At 39.7% G+C, this 22,748-nt stretch overlaps 1 protein-coding gene across 2 annotated transcripts in view; it reads right to left on the bottom strand.

Annotated features, from left to right (window-relative positions):
* RNF125 (ring finger protein 125) overlaps nucleotides 1–22,748 on the bottom strand; it is a 59,310-nt gene that overhangs the window by 20,635 nt on the left and 15,927 nt on the right. For both annotated transcript variants that reach the window (XM_003995101.6, XR_006588232.1), the window contains exons 2-5: nucleotides 18,138–18,291; nucleotides 14,153–14,247; nucleotides 11,979–12,069; nucleotides 1,493–1,600 (exon numbers count right to left, since the gene is read on the bottom strand). In XM_003995101.6, coding sequence (XP_003995150.1) covers nucleotides 1,493–1,600; nucleotides 11,979–12,069; nucleotides 14,153–14,247; nucleotides 18,138–18,291 — 448 coding nt within the window. The remainder of the gene's footprint in view (nucleotides 1–1,492; nucleotides 1,601–11,978; nucleotides 12,070–14,152; nucleotides 14,248–18,137; nucleotides 18,292–22,748) is intronic.

The following is a 22,748-nucleotide window of genomic DNA, read 5'->3' as shown; positions in this document are numbered from 1 at the left end:
AAATCATCTGAAAATTGTATGCAAAGTTAAATTTAGCCCTTAATATTTCATGTATTTAGATAGAGGAAACAATAAAATATACTATTTCAGAACATGGCTATGAGGGATTTCCTCCCATAATAGGCAATACCCCCTTTGCTGAAAGGGACTCAGGGGATAACACATTACCCTCACATGGCAACACATGGAGCAAAGTAGAACAAAGGCTACATTAACTTTTGGCTTGTTGTTCTCATTCCTGATCATGGGAAATACGGTCATAAGTTAGAACTATTCATACTACATCTAACTTTTCTTCCATCTTAAAAAAAAAAAAATCTTGGGTGGGGGAGAGGGAATTGGATGAAGGTGGTTGAAAGGTACAAACTTTCACTTATAAGACAAATAAATACTGGGGATGTAATGCACAACATGAAGGCTATAGTTACCACCAATATATGGTATATTTGGAAGCTAAAAGTTCTCATCACAAAGAAAAATTTTTTATTTTGCATCTATATGAGATGATGGATGTTAAGTAAAATATTGGTGGTAATCATTTCACAATACATAAACAAGTCATTATACTGTATACCTTAAACTTACACAGTGCTGTAAGTCAATTACTAATAATACTGAAAGAAAAAAATTCTTTTTTAATTTTTTAAATTTTTATTTTTTTGAGAGTATGCATGAGCGCATGTGAGCAGGGAGGGGCAAAGGAAGAGTGAGAGTGACAGTGTTAACAGGCCCCACACCCACCACAGACCCCGATATGGGACTTGATCCCACGACCATGAGATCATGACCTGAGACAAAATCAAGAGTCAGATGCTCAACTGACTGAGCCACCCAGGTGCCCCCCGAAAAATTCTTAATACAATGAGATTAGCCATGAGTTGGTAATTACTGATGGGTAGTTATTGATGACATGTGGGAGTTCATGGTGCTATTCTGGCTACCTTTGTACATGTTTATAATTTTTCCTAATAAAAACTTTTCAGTTTTGTAAAAGTCCAATAAACATGACTTTTGTGTTTTATGGAATTTAAATAAAACATGACCTGTGTGTCTTACTACACTGATAACACCATATCTGTTATTAGCCATTCAATGTAGTATCAACTGCATGCAGAATAAACTCTGAGCCATTTCATTACTCATGTGATTTAATTTCATCTCAGGTACATAAGTTTTCAACTTCATAAATATTAAAACTAGACACACAGAGGGACTAGAGTAAAAATTAAAATAATTTGAAAGTGAACTCTAGTACCTTATACAAGGAGCAATTATCTCAATCACAAAGAAAATAATTTTGTCTAAGGCAGATAACTCATATTAATAGTCAAGTTTATAAAACACTGTATTTTATAATTTCCTACTTAATGCTATTACTTAACTTCAGGTCTATACACATTTTTTCCACCATAATTTTCTTCGCTTGAATTTAAAAAGGTAAGGTTAACACACACCACGTAGAAACAATGTAAAAGTAAGAAAATATACTTACTATGAAATCATCATAAAACAAAGTGTGATTGACTTGCAAATGTCTTATTAAACTGCCACTGAAGCTGCCTGGATTTTCATTAGGTAGTAATCGGCAGAGTGGACAGAACTGGAAATGAAGGAAACCAACAGTTCAAGAAAGAATTAAAAATAATCATTAGTGTCAGAATTTTTACAAAATTAAAAAAAAAACTATTCAGCAAAGTGAATTTTAACTTTATGAATCTATTGACCATTCCTCACCATCATATTTTATTTTTTGTCTATCTATCTATCTATCTATCTATCTATCTATCTATCTATCTACTATATTTTGAGAGACAGTGAGCATGTGCATGTGCACTCAAGCAGGGGAGAGGCAAAGGGAGAGGGAGAGAGAGAATTTTAAGAAGGCTTCACTCCCAGTGCAGAGCCTGCCACAGGGCTCGATTCCACGATCATGAGTTCATTACCTAAGCTGAAATCACGGGTCAGACGCTTAACCCACTTAACCAACCGACTAAGCCACCCAGGCGCCCCCTCAGCATAATATTTTAAAACTGCATAAATATTAATAATACTAAGTAAAATTGCATTTATTTCTTCATATGCACTTCTGTACATATTTATCAACTTATTATTTAAACAATACTGCAGTTAGCAGATCAATTAATTGCCTCGCTCTTGAAATATGTAAGATTTTTTTGGTATGCAGATATTTTGTTATTACAAATGATGTAATCTATAGTGTTCACCTTTTGGGAATTATTCTCATAGAACAACATAGAACAATTCTCATAGAACAATGGAGATTAGCAGGTCAACAACTATGAACATTTGTAGTTCCTAATATCTATTGCCCTAAAGTTTTTTATTTCCACCAGCAATATAGATTACAACCCACTAGCATCAATTAGTATTTACACATATTTTCCTAATTTAATAGCAGTAATGGCTTTAAAAAATAACCTTCTTCATTTTCAAACATTTATAAACTCATGAGAAATTCCAAAGATAATGCCAGAGGTCTTATGACCCCATCACCTAGCTTCCCCAATGGCAACATCTTTTTTTTTTTTTAATGTTTGTTTATTTTTGAGAGCGACAGAGTGCGAGTGGGGGACGGGCAGAGAGAGGGGGGGACACAGAATCCCAAGCAGGCTCCAGGCTCTGAGCTGTCAGCACAGAGGCCAATGCAGGGCGCAAACTCCTAAGTGGTGAGATCATGACCTGAGCCAAAGTTGGACACTTAACTGACTGAGCCACCCAGATACCCCCAAATCTTTTTTTTTTTTAATGCTTACTTATTTTTGAGAGAGAGCAAGCACGAGCAAGGTGGGGGCAGAGAGAGGGAGAGACAGAGGATCCGAAGCAGGCTCCATGCCAACAGCAGAGAGCCTGATGTGGGGCTCAAACCCACAAGCCATCAGATCATGACCTAAGCCAAAGTCGGTCACTTAACTGCTTAACTGATTTAGCCACCAAGCGCCCCGTCCCAATGGCAACATCTTACGTAACTGTAGTACATTATCAAAACCAGTAAACTGGCAATTAACAACAAACCTTACTTAGAGTCCACCAATTTTTGCATGAACTCAAGTTTTTCGGTGTGCCTGTGTAGTTGTATGAAATTTTATCACATGTATAGATTTATATAACCACAAACACAATCAAGATACAGAACTGCCATGTCATTACAAAGGAACGTCCTTGGGCTTCCTCTTTACTTTGTCTTTTCTCCCTAAACCCTGGTATCCACTGATCTGTTCTCTACGTCTAGAACTTCATCATTTTGAGAATGTTATATAAATAGGGTTAATCTTTTGAGATTGGCTTTTTTCACTGAGCATAATGGCCCTGAGATTCACCCAGGTTGCTGAATGCATCAAAAGTTCCTTCTTTTTTATTGCCGAGTAGATCTCCACGATGTGGATGTGCGAATGTATCCATTTACTTTCTGAAGGACATTTGTTGTTTTCAGTTCTTGGCTGTTATAAATGAAGCTGCGGTGAATATTGGTATACAGATGTTTGCACAAACATGTTTTCATTTCTCTAGAATAAGTTTCCAGGAGTGTGATAGCTGGGTCATATGGTGAGTTTTACGGTTAACTTTGTAAAACACTGCCAAACTATTTTCCAGAGTGCTTGTACCATTCTACATTCCTACTAGCAATGTGTGAGTTATCACCAGCATTTGGTACTGTCTATATTTTTAAAATTTAATTGTATTGTGTCGTAGTTTGTTTATTTTGAGGGAGAAAGCACGAGTGGAGGAGGGGAAGAGAGAGGGAGAGACAGAATCCCAAGCAGGCTCCTCATTGCCAGCGCAGAGCCTAGTACAAGGCTCGAACTCACAAACGGTGAGATTATGACCTGAGCCGAAGTAGGATGCTTAACCTTACCCCGTGTGTGTGTGTGTGTGTGTGTGTGTGTGTGTGTGTGTGTGTTTTAAAATTTTAATCATTTTGATAGGTGTGCAGTGGTATTTCATCATGATTTTAATTTGTATATCCCTAATGGCTAATTTAAATGGCTTTCTTTAACAGACACTACTTTCTTATGTTTTAACTTAGGTTTCTTTTTAAAAATTCCATTTCCTCATGCATTCATTTTAAAATACGAGATGCAGTGGTGCCTGGGTGGCTCAGTTGGTTAAGCATCCAACTCTTGATTTTGGCTCAGGTCATGATCTTGCTGTTCATGAGTTTGAGCCCTGAGTTGGGCTCTGCATTGATGGTGTGGAGTCTGCTTGGGATTTTCTCTCTCTCTCTCCCTCTCTCTCTGCCCTTCTCCTGCTCTCACTCTCTAAATAAATAAATAAATAAATAAATAACTTAAAAAAAATATGAGATGCAGAATCATTACTGAATGCAAGGTATGTGTTAGGCATTAAATTAGGTACTATTCTTATTTGATCCTCACAACCTAATTTTTTTTTAATTTTTTTCTATGTTTATTTATATTTTTGAGGGAGAGACAGACAGATTGTGAGCGGGGCAGGGACATAAAGAGAGGGAGACACAGAACTGAAGCAGTCTCCAGTCTCTGAGCCATCAGCACAGAGCTGTCAGCACAGAGCCTGATGTGGGGCTCGAGCTCATGAACCTCGAGATCATGACCTGAGTCCAACCGACTGAGCCATCCAAGCGCCCTGATTAATTTATTATCCTATTCCCTCCAGGAACCCAATTTCAGAAAGGAAAAAAATTAACTTAAATTTATACCACTTTAAGTATCAGAATGGGAATCTAGGCCTCCTAATAGGCAATTCAACATTCTTTTCATATTGTAACAGTGTTGAATCTATCTGCTTGGATGATAACATTTTCCTTTACATTTCAATGAGGGCTTTATGTAATTTTTTCTTACTGTTTTATGGAGGTCTTGGTTTCAGTATGCTCAATATCTAAACATATACTTCTGAATTTTGCGCTACTCCATTAATACTTGTCTTATTTTTATTTATTTATTTTTAAAAATTTTTTTTTCAACGTTTTTTATTTATTTTTGGGACAGAGAGAGACAGAGCATGAACGGGGGAGGGGCAGAGAGAGAGGGAGACACAGAATCGGAAACAGGTTCGGCTCCGAGCCATCAGCCCAGAGCCTGACGCGGGGCTCGAGCTCACGGACCGCGAGATCGTGACCTGGCTGAAGTCGGACGCTCAACCGACTGCGCCACCCAGGCGCCCCATATTTATTTATTATTTTTTTAATGTTTATTTTTGAGAGCGGGAGACAGTGTGAGTGGGAGAAGGGCAGAGAGAGACAGAGACAGAATCTCAAGCAGACTCCAGGTTCTGAGCTGTCAGCACAGAGTCCCGTACGGAGCTTGAACTCACAGAGTGGGAGATCATGACCTGAGCCAAAGTCGGATGCTTAACCAACTGAGTGACCCAGGCGCCCCAATATTTGCCTTATTTTTAATAAAATTACATCGTTTAAGTTACTATTGCTTTATAATCATTTCCGATTTTCTAATCACAAAATGCTATCCAAGATAGCACTTAATCTACCCTGAGACCCCTATGTAGTAATGAGAACACAGCTGAGACCAAGAAATATTTTAAGGAAAAGCAACATTAATTTTTTGTGGTGTGAAGGAAGGGAGACTAGTTATAGAAGTATGTTCACTCAATACTCTTTCTTGTGCCTCTACTATGTGCTAGGCACCTGGAATACGGGAACCAGTAAAGATAGGGTTGTGTTGCATGGCCTGTGAAATCAGAGAGCCTTGGGTTCAAATCCCTGCAGATTCTTGCTCGTTATGTGACCTTCAGCACATGAGTTTCCCTCTTCTGTGAAGTGGAGATCCTACCACCTACCTTGTAGAGCAGTTATGATGTTTAGAGATGTCCTTAATGTGCCAGGTACACACTAGGCACTCAGTAAACACCATATATTTACTACTATTTGATCCTTGTTCTTGAAGAGTTGGAGCTCCATGACAGAAGCAACTACATGTGTCCTGTTCACTCCTGCATTCCCAGTACCTGGAAAATTGTTTTCCATTTCATCTCTACCTCTCACTGACTTAACCTTGGCAAGTAACTAATCTTATCCTGCAAAATGAGAACTATCTCTGCTTTGCAGGGCTGTTTGTGTATTTAAAACACATCATTTAACATTCTGAAGCTCAGTCATTATATGAGCTCAGTCCTTGGCACAAATACTAAATGGCTGCTATTGTTACCATTGAAGCAAATACTTTTACTACTGCATAGCAAGTGCTATACCTGAGATGTTACGCTGTATGTTCAAATGTTATACTCAAAACAACAGTTCAAGACCTAAAAAGGGAATCATTAATTTTGCCCAGGAAATCAGCAAAAGCTTCAGCCAAGCTGCTGGTAACTGAAATGAGTCTGGAAGAACGAGCCAGCAATGCCACAGTGAGGAACATCAACAGGCGGAAAAATCAATGTGGGAAACAGCAGGAGATCTAAAAGGACAGGCCTGCTTAGGCAATGGGAAAAGCTGTAGGAGGCTGAAGACAGGGCATGTGGCAGGAAGTAGTAGGACATGAGTCTGGAAGGATACACTGGGACCAGTTCTGCTCAATAGATGGCTCATTTGAGCACCTACTCTGGTTTCTGGAGGCCCCATGTCAAGAGTCAGAGGTACAGAGATGCTAACCCCTGGCCCAATGATTAAGGAGCTTTGAGATCTAGCGAAGGAGAAAGATACAGAAAGCCTGGAACTTTAAGTAGCTTTTGTTTTTCGTCTGATTTTAATAGGAACGAGTGGAGATGAGACTTCAGTCTTCTGCTGTACATCTACCAGAAGGACATTGTAAAACAGGCCAACAGCTATAGTACTCTAAAGATTTTTTTGTGTGTCTTACATTGAAGGATCTGACCTGAAGGAGGAGAGGGTAAGAATAGGAAGGGGAAAGAAATGGTACGAGAATTACTAATCATTACCAAGTACCTAAGTGTTCACCTATACTCTCCCTACCGCTGCCAATGACTAATATCGGCTCATCCTTTATTATTTGCCTCTACTCAGTGCTCCTGGGCCACGCTACTCAGATTAGGAATCAACCATGGTGCAGTGTGCATTCAACAGATGTTGGCCTCATCCCAGTATGGACTTTATCTGATGGTGAACAGCACAGGTGAAAAACAGCCTCCAGATTAGAAGCTACCACCAACTTCAATCCTTCGGAACATCTATTACAATGGACACCCAGCTCTATCTGTGGTTTAGGTTAACTTTTCCACAGCAACCATCTGATGCCAAGTGCCATTTGGGGAAGAAATTTAAAATTCCTGAGTCAAAAAAAAAAAAAAAAAAAAAAAAAAGAGAAAAGAGACATGCACCGAAAATAATTACAGACAAATATGTAACCAAAATTAAGGTACCAGACTGCACATCTAATTTAGTAAGAGTTTGAAAGCAAATTTAATACAGATTTTTCTTCCTTCCAAAACATATTCTCCCACTACCCAGTCGAGTCACAGATATTCTAAATATCCACAGAAATAAACCTCTGTGGGCAGGTGGCTCAGGCTCTAGTCACCACAATTTATGTTCCAAACCAATAAAAGTCCTGTCCCTTCCCTTAAGGAATGAATCTCAGGAACAAGGCAGAAATTAAGAGACTACTGCATCCTTTGAATGAAATGATGTTTTCTTTAATATCTTATTTTTCGTAATCACTATATCCTCCTATGTGCTAGGTTGTCTTCCAACAGCTGGCCAAGCAGTGTTGAACCAAGAGGTTCCATGACTTTGTGAACCAAATAACTTACAGGGAAAGACAGACATGAAATGAATACACAATTACAAATTGTGATGAATAAGAAAAAAAGAGGAGAGAAAAGCAAGAGCTACAAGTAATTTGGGGGTCAAGGAGGGCTTCCCTGAGGAAGTGAGATTTAAGAGGAGTTCTAAAGGATAAGTAAGAGCCAACCACTGAAAGAAAAAGAATAGCCAGAAAGTGTGGCTCTTGTTGAAACATCTTCCCTTTAGAGGACAAAATACCAAATTTCTCTCAAAAGCGGTCTCACAATTCAATCTGAAGCAAGCTGTTTATGTCATTGGCCTCCTTTGAGTTTAATATTCCAGAAATTTTTTAAAATAAAACATTGCAGATGGGGCACCTGGTGGCTCAGTCATGTAAGCATCTGACTTCGGCTCAGGTCATGATCTCACAGCTTGTGAGTTCGAGCCCCACGTCGGGCTCTGTGCTGACAGCTCAGAGCCTGGAGCTTGCTTCGGATTCTGTGTCTCCCTCTCTCTCTGCCCCTACCCTGCTTGTGCCGTCTCTCATAAATGAATAAATGTTAAAAAAAAAATTTAATAAAACATTGCAGAATATTACTACTGTGTGGCAAAAAGGAGCTGTTGGTTGTTGTTGTTGTTTCTAAGTTTATTTATTTTGAGAGACAGAGAACAAGTGTGGGAGGGGCAGAGAGGGAGAGAGCGAAAATCCCAAGCAGACTCCATGCTGTCAGTGCAGGGCCCAACCCGAGCTGAAACTAAGAGTCAGATGCTTGCCTGACTGAGCCATCCGGGCACCCCAAGGAGCTGTTGGTTCTTAAAGCTGCATGTGAGAAAATTCAAAATTCCCTGATGTTCTTAACCCACTACCCCAGTCTTAAGAAAAGAAAGAAAAGATTAGTTGCTTGGGGTTCGATCTCTGAATTATCTAATTTTATCTAGAAGGCAGAATCATTTGCTCAAATCTCTAACTGCCATGAAATTTCTTATGCCAGATAGGTCAGATGATGTCACTGATCTTATCTGCAAGCAAACCCAGCAACCCTGCCCCTGAAAGCAATGATTCCTTGCTAACTTCCAAACCAGTTCAGAATCAGCCTTGGACATAGGACTTCTCCGGGAGGTGTTTCCCCGACTGGGGATCCCTAAGCATGTGAACCTCAACTATGCCACAGTACCTGCTTCCAGCCTTTTCATAATCAAAGCATATCTCCTGAATTCTAGTGGCTCTAGATCCTTCAGAGTGACACCTGTCTTGATTTCCTATTCAAGCATGGAACATTAACATAGGAAGCTGAAGGTCTTCTGTGCTAGAAGCCACCTAGACGGCCCTCGTGTTATTACTGAACCATGGATTTTGTGAACAATCTGCTCCTGCCTCAAGGCCACAATTGCATCCTGGTCTTGTGAAATTCATTACTTCACACCCCTTCCAGCTTGGGTTCCCCAACAGTGAGGGTACACGGCTTCCTTGAAATCTCCACTGGCCTTGGTTTTATGTAGTTGCAAAAGCGGTAGTAGCCCACCATTATCACCTGACTCACTTACTACCACCCGGTGAAAAGGGCATCATTATCATCATCATCCCCATTTTACGAATGATGACACAGAGGTGAAGACATTAATGGGATTTGCACCAAAGATGATCTCCTCTAAAGCTAGGTTTCAGCTATTAATTCTATGGGCAATCTGATCCCACCATTTCTGGTTTATTTCTGCCCTTAGGTCAGCTTTCTTCGATGATGTCTGTGACCTCTAAATCAAGGAAGACCTAGCTTCCATGGGCACCTTTAATCTGATAGGCAAACTGAGCAGCACGAGGACTGGGCTTCTGTTGGAGCCACGTACACAGTACCAATGGACAGACCAGCACACGGCCTGCCCCAGATTACTCCTGTGATGCAGCCTAAGACCATGGCCCAAGGCACCAGGTGTTCCTCCAGTCAGAGCAGCACTTGGGTACTAGTGGTTAGGACTCAGGCTGTGTGATAATACCTCCACAGGGTAGTCAGCAGACAAGGAAGCACTTAGAACTCAGTACATGGTAGCTATTATTATGCCATCCTAACGCTTTCTTCTAACTTGTTCTAGCTCCCCAGGGACCTATCATACCATAGCTCCTTAGCACAGTTCCTCACACAGAGCAACTTACAAGCCGTAAAAGCCCATGACAGTCTCCCCTGCTCTCCCAACACATATCAAGCCATTCCAAGAACCAAAATGCCTAAGCCATTAGGATCAATAACAAATATCTTTGATCGTATTGTGTGGCTTTTCTTGTGAACCTGTTAGTAGATCACAGGGGTCGACCATGCTCTGGAAATTAGACTGCTGTGTTCAAGCTGGGGCTCTGCTACTTAACAGCTGTGTGACCTTGTAAGATTTAGTTAACCTCTCTGAGCCTCAACTTATCATTTGTAAAATGGAGGTAATCACACCTATCTTCTAGGATTGTTGTGAGAACTATCCTTGTATCTATCTATCTCTATCTATCTATCTATCTATCTATCACCTATCTATCTAATATACCTATGTTTCAATCTCATCACTTTCCAAAAGGATTTTATGGAGGAAAACAACCTTAAAATTCAAATTAAAAAACAAAACAAAACTCATATCTATATAAATGATACACATACATATATGTCTGTGTGTGTATACACATACACACGTATATATATAACATAAAACTAAAATAAAACTCAAAATAATCTTCGAGGTATCATTTTATATCTGCTAAACCTTTAATTTTCTTTCTTTCTTTCTTTCTTTCTTTCTTTCTTTCTTTCTTTCTTTCTTTCTTTCTAAAAGTTTATTTAGGGGTGTCTGGATGGCTCAGTCAGTTGAGCGTCCCACTCTTGGTTTCTGCTCAGGTCACCATCCCACAGCTTTGTGCGTTAGAGCTCCCCCTGTGTCGGGCTGTGCACTGGCAGTGTGGAGCCTGCTTAGGATTTTCTCTCTCTCTTTTCTCTGCCTCTCCCCCACTCGTGCTGTCTCTGTCACTCTCAAGATAAATAAATAAACTTAAAAAAAATAAAGTAAAGTTTACTTATTTTGAGATAGAGAGAAAGAGAGAGAAAGAGAGAAAGCGGGGAGGGGCAGAGAGAGAGGGAGAGAATCCCAAGCAGGCTCCACTCTGTCAGCTCAGAGCCCAACACGGGGCTGGATCTCACAACTGCGAGATCATGACCTCAGCCCAAATCAAGAGTCAGATGCTTAACCAACTGGGCCACCCAGGCGACCCTTTTATTTTAATTTTAAAGTAAATGTACCCACTGTTGGCCAGGTTAAGATGAAGGTGGTTTACTTATCAATCGCTTACACAAATATAAATTGACTCAATCTTTCTGGAATGCATTTTAGAAGTATATTTCAAGAACTATTATAAAGTTTGCTCTCTTGGTCCCAGAAAGATAAATCTAAGGATTTCCTCTCAGGAAAAAAAATCCAATAGAAGGAAGAGTTCAAATGTACAATATGAATTCACATCCTAAAATTGGTAACCAAGGGTACAAAAATAGTAAAATGGCTAAGTAATGTACCCATCACCACCCTGCTTTCCCTCACAACTATACCAAAATGAAAATCATAAAAGTTACACTGCAAAGTAGAACTAAAATGCCAGGCTGAAAAGAAAAAAGGAAGCATCGCAATGAACCTAGGAAATGATAAGCAATATGTATATTTATTGTGCACGCATATGGATAAATACTCAGACTGTGAAATAAAACAACAGATTGATTGAAGATGAATAACTTCCTACTGCTCATTTCTACTGAATTATTGTGATAACCTTATTTGCATTATTAAAAAATGTTTTTAACTTAGGACGTGACCACAGTTAGTATACTCAAGTTCGATTTTAGCTGTGTAGTTTTTTGTTTTTGTTTTTTAATTTATGTTTATTTATTTTTGAGGAAGAGAGAGGGAGAGAGAGCGAGCGAGCAGGGGAGAGAGGCAGGCAGAGAGAGAAGGAGACACAGAATCAGAAGTAGGCTCCAGGCTCCCAGCTGTCAGCACAGAGCCCGATGTGGGGCTCGAACTCATGAACTGTGAGATCATGACCTGAGCTGAAGTCGGCCGCTTAACTGACTGAGCCACCCAGGCGCCCCGCACATTAGTAATTCTTACCACTCACATATTGTTAACAGTCACAGAATTACCACAACCTTGACATAAACTATCTTTCATAATATATCTACAAGCAGAAGCCTATTGAATGGATTTCTAGTGTATACTGAACTTAGACTTTGCAGAAGTATATGGTAACAAAATTCCTTACCACAGATCTCCTTTCTGATCTGTGATGAGTGATACAGTGATCCAGCAAGCTGTCTTCATCCAGTTCCCTCTGACAAAATGGACACACACACCTGGAAATTGCACAGAATACAAAAATGACTAAAATTGCTAGCATTTAACTAGAGCTAAGCAATAGAACGTAGGCGGATCTAGTTTCCAGCCCTTGTTCTGGAAACTTCCAGATTTGACATTTTTCTGATCCTGATAATGGTCAGATGCCTATGCTTTTTCTCATGGAGAAAAGTTAAGTATCCTCCCAGGGCCACCGTGGAGAAACGGCTAGAGCAGCACGTGAAGCACTTTATTCTCTTTGGAAGAGAAGTGCAGTCTGAGCACCCATTAACTGACAAACCGGGACCACGTCACCCAGCTGTCCCTGGGTTACTTTTTCTCTTTCTCTTCCTCCCTCTCCTAATTCAGGAAACATAACTGGGTGTTGTTTGTTCTTCAGCCCCACCAGCATATTACTACAGGTGACTATAAGGAGTATTTGACCTTTACGTCCGTGCTGTCCAGTACAGTAGCTATTAGCCATATACGTCTGTTGTCACTTAAAATGTGGCTATTGAAATTGAGTGATGCTGGAAGTACAAAATGCACTGTGAGTTTCAAACGCTTAATATAAAAAAAAGCAAAATATCTCAAAAATGTTTATATTGATTACATGTTCAAATGGTAACACTTAAGCTATCTTTGGTTAAATAAAATACACTAAAAATTAATTTTGCTGTTTCTTATTGCCTTTTTAGTGTGGCTATTAGAAAACATAAACTCACATATGTGTTCTATTGGACAGTGCTGCCTTAAACGCATAGGTACAATATGGAGGCTTGAAATTTTTTGCTCGCTTTCTATCATAGATATAACTTCCTGTTCCCTAAGACTTATACCCTTAAGAATTTTAAAAATTTGAATCATGCAGCAGTTAAGTTCTTCTATGAAGCAAAGATTTCTATCTTAAATGCAAATCTTACTCCATCCTAGAAGACTGATTAATCAACAACCCTCCTCATTTTCTATTATTTTGTTTATTACTTAATTCTAACTAGCAGAAGAAATTAGGATTTAAATTAGCCTGGATATATTTTTATATTTTTATAAAGGCTAACAACCTTGCAATCAAATGCATACATTTTCTTAACCCATTTATTGTCCTTCCTTCCTACTGGTCCTTGCAACCAAGCTAATAGAATTCATACTCTCCTTTGAGCTAAAATACTCATTTAAAATTTATAACATCATGGTATAAAACTAACCCTACAATAAATGGATACATTTGCAAAGCAACCTCTAGTAAAACAAAGGAAGGGGGCAAGCATCTAGACTTTCAGGTTAGGAAATTTGAGCTTTCAGTGCATTTTCTTAAAATAAGTAAAACTACATTTTCCTTCAGGAGAGGGAAAAAAGTCACACTCCTACTGAATATCACTATTCATAACTGAGCTCATACTTAGATTAATGGTTTCAAAGCCATCAGCCCATGCAGGAAAACACAAATCATTTCCATATTTTTTTGGTAGGGAGAGACTCCAACCTTTGTAATTACTCTGGCCATCAAGAGAGTAATGGCTCAGATTCATTTCTCTTTTTTTAAAGGAAAAAATAATAATGATCACTATTCTTCATTGCCCCTACTAACCATTTCCATCCTTCCTCCAGCCCCATAAGATTACCCACAAAAAAGATGCCTGCCCAGACCTGTTCTTCCTTGTTAGACTATATACTGAGGTGTCACTTCCTCCCTTCTAACGACAAACCAGCAACACAAGAGGAAACAAGCTGGGGCACTGAGCAATGGCAGTGGAAGAGTGAAAAAGAATCCAGGATCTACGTCAATCTATTAGTCAGAAAATAGAGCCGTGAGGAACTTAAAACAGTTTCATGTTTTAGTTTTGGATCTTCCTTAATACAAACTTGTCTGAGGAAGTTCTTCCAATCTCTCCAGTGCTTGGTTGGTACCCCCATGCAAAGTTTTTCAAGTACAGAAAGCAAAATTCTTTTGTAAAATGATTACCAATAGGAGGTGTTGTGGTTCAGAGCCTAAACACAACTCCATACATATTTTCACAATAAAACCGCTAACTGTTCCAGTCTATTAACTTCTCTCCCAAGCATATCAAATTTAGCATTCAACTATGTTGTGCTGAAACAAACCTTGTTGCCGTCTCCCCAAGTTCTTGCAGTGGTCCGTACTTATCTATATACTTCTGGCAAGATCTTATGTGTGCCCTCATTTCGCTGAGGCAAACCTATATAAAAGCAAATTCAAAATAAATTGCCTGTTGCAAAGGGGCTCAATGAAGTCTTATGATCCAGCTTTATTACTTTCATTATTTCAAGTAAGATCATATATAGTGTGGGGTCAGTTGATTAAAAGGATGCATTCATGACAACAGCACAACAAAGTTAAGGCATTATCACAAATAACACTTTAGAAATTTCTGTAATACTTCGAAGACCCAAATGTTGAGTTCTTGAATTTGGTTCTTCCAGAAAGCATATGTTTTTTAAAGTGGAAAGACATTTATTAACTCAAATTTACTTTTTTTGGATGCCATTACCTAATCTGGTGACGGTTAAGAAGTAAGAAAGAAAAAGGGGAGAGGAAAAAGAGAGCAAGGTGGAGGAAAGAAAAAAGAAAACAGTAAAAAGAGACAGAGGGAAAGGAAAACAATGACAGATAAAAAGAGCCAACAGATGGATTTTAATTTTAAAGACGGTCATAGTAAGTAAAGGAAATCCTGTCCCTCAGGGAAAGATATAAATACCACGGTTTTATAATATATCCAATGGTATTACATGAATTCACAATACACAGTATACTTAATGGCCCCATTAAGAGCAAACATAAAAGACAGTTCTTAACAGTCCATTTTTACCAAGGCAGAATAAAGAGCCCTTGTTCCTCCAGATATACATTCAGAGATCCTAACCATGAGGCTGTCTGTGGCTAAATAACACATATTCTACTAAATGTTTCATTAGAAACTGATAAGATCTTGTGCTAAAAGAAGCTTTGTACTGCTGTGGTAAGGTGGTCGACCCACCCTGCTTCGTTTCACTCAAACTACGGAAGTTAAACCTCAAACATGAAATCTAACGTGTAAGGAAACTGTTATAATTGCTTAACAAAAGACAAAAACAAAAGCAAGTGGAAAAGTGAAAACATATCCTTGTTTTACACATATCCACCTAAAAGATGTACAAAGTAGGACCGATTGAGGTAGCTGTCAAAACACTGTTTTCCAACTTTTAACAACCAACTTTATACGTCAATTCTCTCACATCTCGTTATTACTTTTGTTAAAAGTTCTTCCTTTGTATTTCTTGAACAACAAAGATAAACATTCTTCATACAAATTAGAAATTTGGGGACTGTATACTGACAAAGGAATTGATAAATTCATGGAGTGTCTACTCTAGACACAAAATTGTAGAAGACATTGTAAGAGATGGCAAGCCACTGCGCTTGCTCTATAGGTGCTTATAATCTAATAGAAGGGGGCAAAACCACATGTAGACAAGTAGATAGGAAACTGTTTGATACTGGGGACTCCAATACTAAGGCCAGGCCTCTGAAATGGTAATCTGGCCGTGACTCTGAAGAATAGGTAGAGTCTAAAATGGCTCTAGAAGGTGGGGCGCCTGGGTGGCTCAGTCAGTTAAGTGTCTGACTTTGGCTCAGGTCAATCTTGTAGCTCGTGAGTTCAAGCTCAGCATTGAGATCTCTGCTTTGAATCCTCTGTCCCCCACCTCTTTCTGCCCCTCCCCAGCTGGTTTTCTCTCTCTCTCTCTGTCTCTCTCTTTCAAAGTAAAGAATAAACTTTAAAGAAGGAATGGCAATACTCTTGGCAAGAGGAATAACATAAAAAGGAAGAGACAGGGGCACCTGGGTGGCGCAGTCGGTTAAGCGTCCGACTTCAGCCAGGTCATGATCTCGCGGTCCGTGAGTTCGAGCCCCGCATCGGGCTCTGGGCTGATGGCTCAGAGCCTGGAGCCTGTTTCCAATTCTGTGACTCCCTCTCTCTCTGCCCCTCCCCCGTTCATGCTCTTGTCTCTCTCTGTCCCAAAAATAAATAAACGTTGAAAAAAAAAAAAAAAAAGGAAGAGACAGAGGGGCACTTGGGTGTCTCAGTTGGTTGAGTGTCTGACTTTGGCTCAAGTCATAATCTCATGGTTCATAGGTTCGAGTCCCGCATTGGGCTCTGTGCTGTCAGCATGGAGCCTGCTTCAGATTCTGTGTTTCCCACTCTCTCTGCCCCTCCCCTGCTTGTGCTCTGTTTCTCAAAAAAATGAAAACACATTAAAAAAAAAATAAAAAAAAAAGAAGTGACAGTTGTAAGAAATACCTCAAAGGAAAAATCAAAATACTTGTGAATAATCAGATATAAGGGGTGAAAAAAGGAAGGGGATTTCTATCCAGGATAATTGAGAGAATATTCTTGTTTCTCATAGACACCAAAGGTGGGATAAAAACTAGATGACAGAATACTACAGTGAGTTGGATTTGTGCATGTTGAATTTTATATGATGACAAAACATATCAAAGTAAAAATAAGCAATAATCTATTATTATAAATATTAAAAGCTATTGATTTTGAGCATTTACCATGTTCCAGACAGTGTTAAAAGCCATACATGTTTTATCATTTTCCCTTACAACCATCCCATGGCATGAACACTATCTTTTTTTTTTTTTTTAAGTAGGATTCATACCCAGCACAGAGCCCAATGAGGGGCTCAAACTCATGACCTTGAGGTCAAGAAGACCTAAGCTGAGATCAAGAGTAGGACCCTTAACTGACTGAGCCACCTAGGCACCTCATGAACACTATCTTTTCCCTCATTTTACAAAAAGATGAACTAATACTTAGATGATAACGTCCCCAAATCACAAACAATGAATGACAGAATTCGTGTTTGATCCCAGGATGTCTGACTCCAAAGACCATGCATACATTCTGTAGTCAGACAGCCATGAACAGATTATGGAGTCTTACATAAATATTCAAAAAAATATATTAAGCACTGTGCACCAGTCACTTTTCAAAGTGCTGGGTACGCAGTTGCCAATAAAATAGACAGTCCTTTACCCTCATGGAAATCAAATCTGGTGGGGATAACTGACATTATATCAAAAAATCCCAAAAGCATAATTCCAAATGGTGATGAATAGTACAAAGAGAAAGCATAGGGTACTAAGAAAACATAACATAGATTAACAATCAAGAAAGGTTCTCTAAAAAATTCAGATCCTCAGCACGTAATCTCTCTTTTGATCTCTAGACTTCATATAATAATTATCCCCCCCCTTAGCAGTTCAAATGTAACATATTTAAAACTCTGTGGATTCTTCTCCAAATTTGCTCCCTATAACAGCACCTTCACCTACGCATGTCAGAAACCTGGGAGGATTCTTCTGACACTTTATATTCTCACTCACCCCCACATCCAGTCAGTTACCGATTTCCTTCCACTGTCTCTCCTAAACACCCCTTGAAACAATCCTTTATCCTTGTCTAACGCTCTCGCCCTAACCCACCTTTCTTACCTTAGCCATCCCAATAGCCACTGAACTGGCTTCACCAATCCTGATGTGCCCCCTCCAAATCATTCTGCGCTCACATGCCAGAGCAGTATCTTAAAAATATAAACCTGATCGAAAGCTTACACTCAGTGACTCACTACTGCATTTAGGATAAAATCTAGAATCTTCCCATGGTCTTTGACACCTCACATGATCTAACCAGGCTAGTAGGAAACCCGCAGAAAGATGTGATCAACGGAGAGAAACACTGCAAAGTCCAGAATACAGGAGGAAATATGCCACTGGAATTATGCCAGTAGGCAACATGATGGGGGGGGGGGGGAGGTCACAGGACCGACGGGAAGGGAGGAAATGGAAGCGGTGGGTGAAAGCATTTGTCTGAAAAATTAGGTGATGGTAGGAGTCAGGGGCCAATTGCACCACAGCCTACACATATGAGAACAGAGAGAAGGAAGGGGAGAGGCAGAGACAATAAACTTTAGAAAGTCAGGGTAGGATGAAGACAAAGGCATGGGTGAAATGATCAGCTGCGTAACAATTTCCTCAGCAGTCCAAGCCGGGAACCGTGAGCACGGGCAGAGGGCCACTTACCAGGCTGTCACACTCAGCGCAGTTCTGGTACTCTGATTTCATTCTTCTGGCTACATCAGTTGCTGGAACTCCTTCTGAAGGAAGATATGCCCGGCAATAAGGGCAGGTCCATTTATTGTTCTTTAGACTGGTAGCGATACAGGAACGGCAGAATCTACCCAGAAGAAACCAAGAATACATCACTCTCCTGAAAAGGTATAAAGGAGCCACCACTCTGTGTTTGTTTGTGCACGCTGTATTTTCACGGCACCTTGCATGCTAGGAGCTGTACTACCAAATGCAATGTGCATTTGCATCCCCTGCTTGGCAGACAGTCTCTTGCTTTCGCATAAGACTTCTTTGGAGTCACAACTCACTTCATGCACTGCCTGCACTGAAACAAAAGAACACAAAGTAGTGGAATAGAATTCCCATAAACAGAATGAAAACCATAACCCAAAGGATACTTAATGTGTTCTTTCTTTTCTTTAATTCTGGGGGGGAATTCGGGGAGAAAATAGGTCTTTGCTCTGTGGGATTTTGTATGTTAGAGAAGAAAGTAGCAAGAAGTCAAGGAGGCAAAATACCATACATGTTATTATTCTGATAAACTAATCGTAATGTCTGGGCACCTGGGTGGCTCAGTCGGTTGAGTGTCCAACTTTGGCTCAGGTCATGATACTGCAGGTCGTGAGTTTGAGCCCCGTGTCCAGCTCTCTGCTGACAACTCAGAGCCTGGAGCCTGCTTCAGACTCTGTGTCTCCCTCGCTCTCTGACCCTCTCTCTGCCGCTCGCTTTCTCTCTCTCTCAAAAATAAATAAACATTTAAAAACATTTTTTTAATTGTTATATGCGCACAAAGGATGCTGACATTTGCATTGTTCTTGAGGCATCTGCTTGATGTTTATGCCTGTCCAACATCCATTTCCTCTTTCTTGCAATAGCATCCTGATTTTGCTCTGCAGGAACTACACCTCTTATATGAGACACAATCTGGTGGGACCTCAGTCAAGGTGCCCACAATCCCCTGCTGAAGACAAGAGCACCTGGAATGGGCCAGACTCAGTAAACCCTCTCTCTAGAAGATGAACACTAAACAGACTGACATAAAGACCGATTCAGCAACAACTTGATGGGATTGTCCTGCTCTTTATTTGGAATCCCAGATCTGTCTAGATCCCTACCCTTTCTTTTTTCCTAGATGTTTTGCTTTTATTGTTGTTTAGTAACTTTTTATTCGAAGTAACTTTAAACTTCGTACACTGGTGTTTTTTTTTTTAATTTTTTAATGTTTTATTTATTTTTCAGACAGAGAGAGACAGAGCACGAGCGGGGAAGGGGCACAGAGAGACGGAGACACAAAATCTGAAGCAGGTTGCAGGCTCTGAGCGGTCAGCACAGAGCCCGACACAGGGCCCGGACCTACGAACAGTGAGATCATGACCTGAGCCGAAGTCAAACACTTAACCAACTGAGCCACCCAGGCGCCCCTTTTGTTTTTTATTTTTAACACACTTTAAAACACTTCCAAGTGCCTTAATTCATTTGACCTTAACAAACCCCTAGGAAAGATCACTATTGCCACTTCTAGAAGAGGAAATTGAGGCACATCAGGGTTAAGTTACTTCTGCAAGGTCACAACTGTAGAAAGTACCTGAACTTGGTTGGTCTTAAGCTGGGTTTTCCGACTCAAAATTCAGTAACCGTTCTTTCAAGAGAAATTCCTATCAGAATCAAGAGATCGAAGTCCTCTGCTGTATTTTCCTTCTCTGTGCTTCAGGTGATTAACAGCTGATTAACTGCAAGTTGTAAGGCACATTCTGCCCTTGCACTTCTTTGAGTTCCCAAGAAGTGGTTCTCAGAGTGTACTTTTGAAGGGTATTTATTTCAAGTGGTCCATATGCTCAAGTTATACTTCTGACACAATACCTTCGGTTCGTTTAATTTAGGAACAAGCGGATGATGCTTTGTTTTTGTTTTTAGTCAACTAAAAATCTTCCCCTTTCCTCACAACTTACTTGAGTTTTATACCAAGACAAACAGAAGACTAATATTGGTGCCCTGCCCTGTGGCGGACCCTAAAAGACATGATCTCACCTAGCTCCCAGAGTAACCCTAAAATGCTGCTCTGCCTTTTCCTCACTTGACTGGAGGCAAACTGAGGTTGTTCACAGAGGTGTAAGAACTTGCCAAGTTTACACACTCTGAACCCCAGGTAGTTTTGGCCGGGGCTCAAAAGTCTGTATAGAAGGTCTTCAACTTACAGTGGTTCCACTTACGGTTGTTTGACTATAGTGATGCAAAGGCGATACTCATTCAGTAGAAACTATACTTCAGATTTCGAATTTTGATCTTTTCCTGGGCTAGGAATATGCAGTATGGTGCTCTCTTACAATGCCGGGCCCTCCCAGTCAGTCACTCAGGGAAACAACCAATACACTTAAAACCATCCTACACCCATATGACCATTCTGTTTTGCACTTTTAGTACAGCAGTCAATAATCATAGGAAATATTCAACACTTATGAAACAGGCTTTGTATTAGACGATTTTGCCCAACTGTAGGCTAATGTAAGCGTTCTGATCATATTTGGGTAGGCTACAGGCTAGGCTAAGCTATGAGGTTTAATACGTCAGGTGTATTAAATGCATTTTCGACTGACTTTAATTTAGGATGGCTTTACCAGAACAAACCCCATGTGAGTCAATAAAGAGCTGTAGTCCTTTTTAAGTCATCTCAGTTCCTCCCAGTGACCAGCAGAAGCAGCAACACTTTGAGACTGTGGGTGTACTCGTATAAACCAGTGGGCTTTACAGAGTACATTTCTATAGTCATTTTGTGGGTCTTGCAAGTGTTTTTGTAACTACAACTGATAACTACAATGGAAATGCCTAGGAGATATTCATGAAAAGTAGCACACTTCAGGCATTAAAAGAAACCAAGTCCCTCAACTATAATTCCCCTACATTATTTACACAATGAAAGACGTGGCAGGAAACTCTCAAATGAGCATACATCGACGTTATTGCATTATATGAGAGAATATTCATTGCAAATCTGGTAGGTCAGTCAATTAGTTGTCCTCATCTTAACAAAAGTGATTATTAAATGGAGAACACACATCAAGGCTAAAGTGTCTTGGAACAAACAGACCTTGCTGGTTTTGAGTACATAAAAACCACGAGTTTTTAAAGTGTTACCAATAAGGAAATGAACTTGATCCCACTGCAACTTAAGTCTCATGTTTAGAGTGCAGAAATAAGATTGCAGAACTACTTAGTTCAAAAAAGTCTGAGGTTAGCGGTTAGTTAGCCATTGGGCTCTGCGCTGACAGCTTGGAGCCCGCTTTGGATTCTTTCTCTCCCTCTTTCTCTGCCTCTCCCCAGTCCATCCCCAGCTCCCCAGAAGCATTCTCATTCTCTCTCTAAGATAAATAAAAACTTAAAAAAAATTTTTTTTAAATCTGAGGTTAAAATTCTCCCCTTAAAGGTACAGTTATCAAATTCAAATCTTGTGAACTGGAGAATTTAATATCCTTACTCTAGTACATTAGCATAAGAAGTATACAAGTGATCAAGCATTATATGAGTTATCTAATTAGAATCCATATTGGGATATTCAGGTTTAGGTAATGTGTGTATATATATAAGCTATGTAACAAGGTACAAAAGCAAGATAACTCAAAAATACAACCTCTTGGAAAGCAAAGTGTAGAACTATGTATATAGTATAAGCTATTTATAATTTGTAGATGTATAAAAGCATCTAGAAGGATTAAAAAAAAAAAAAAAAAGAACATTTACCTACCCGTTGGAGAAATGGGAACTGGAAAGAAGAGGTGGGTATGTGGTAGAAGGAGGAGATTTTCATCGTCGAATTTCAAGTTTAACCCTATAACCATATTACCTACACAATAAATGATTCTTTAAAAAAGTTAATCAATTATAATCATTCAGGATAAATGGTCTGGTAGTTTTTTGTAAAACAAAATATATAGGCACCCTTTGGTCCTGCAATACCAAGCCCATGGTTTCACTCAAGAGAAGTGAAAACATATGTCTATTTGTACAAGAATATTAATAAGGAATGTTTTCATAACAGCCCCAAACTTGAAATGACCCAGGTGTCAGCAACAAGAAAATGAATAAACAAACTGAGGCATATTCCCCAAATGGAGTACTACACAACAACAAATTACAATACACACAGCAATATGGATGAATCTCAAAGACATACCAAGTGAGGAGTGCCCAGGTGGCTCAGTGGGTTAAGCGTCTGACTCTTGATTTCAGCTCTGGTGATGATCTCACAGTTTGTGGGATCCAGTCCCGAGGTGGGCTCTGTGCCGACAGTATGGAGCTTACTTGGGATTCTCTGTCTCCCTCTCTCTCTGGCCCTCCCCATGCGCATACTCACTCTCTCTCAAAATAAATAAACATTAAAAAAAAAAAAAAAGATATACTGAGCGAAAGAAGCCTGACACAACAGAGCACATCCTGTATAAACTCTACTTATATGAAGTCCTAAAACTGGCAAAACTGATCTATGGGATAGGAAAAAACTCACAACAATGGTTGCCCATGGGGGATACATAGACAGGGATCGGCTGGCGATATGTGGACATGAGGGAA

This window comes from Felis catus, chromosome D3 (genome assembly GCF_018350175.1).
Source record: "Felis catus isolate Fca126 chromosome D3, F.catus_Fca126_mat1.0, whole genome shotgun sequence".
In the NCBI taxonomy this organism is placed as follows: domain Eukaryota; kingdom Metazoa; phylum Chordata; class Mammalia; order Carnivora; family Felidae; genus Felis; species Felis catus.
This window is presented reverse-complemented; position numbering and strand designations above follow the sequence as displayed.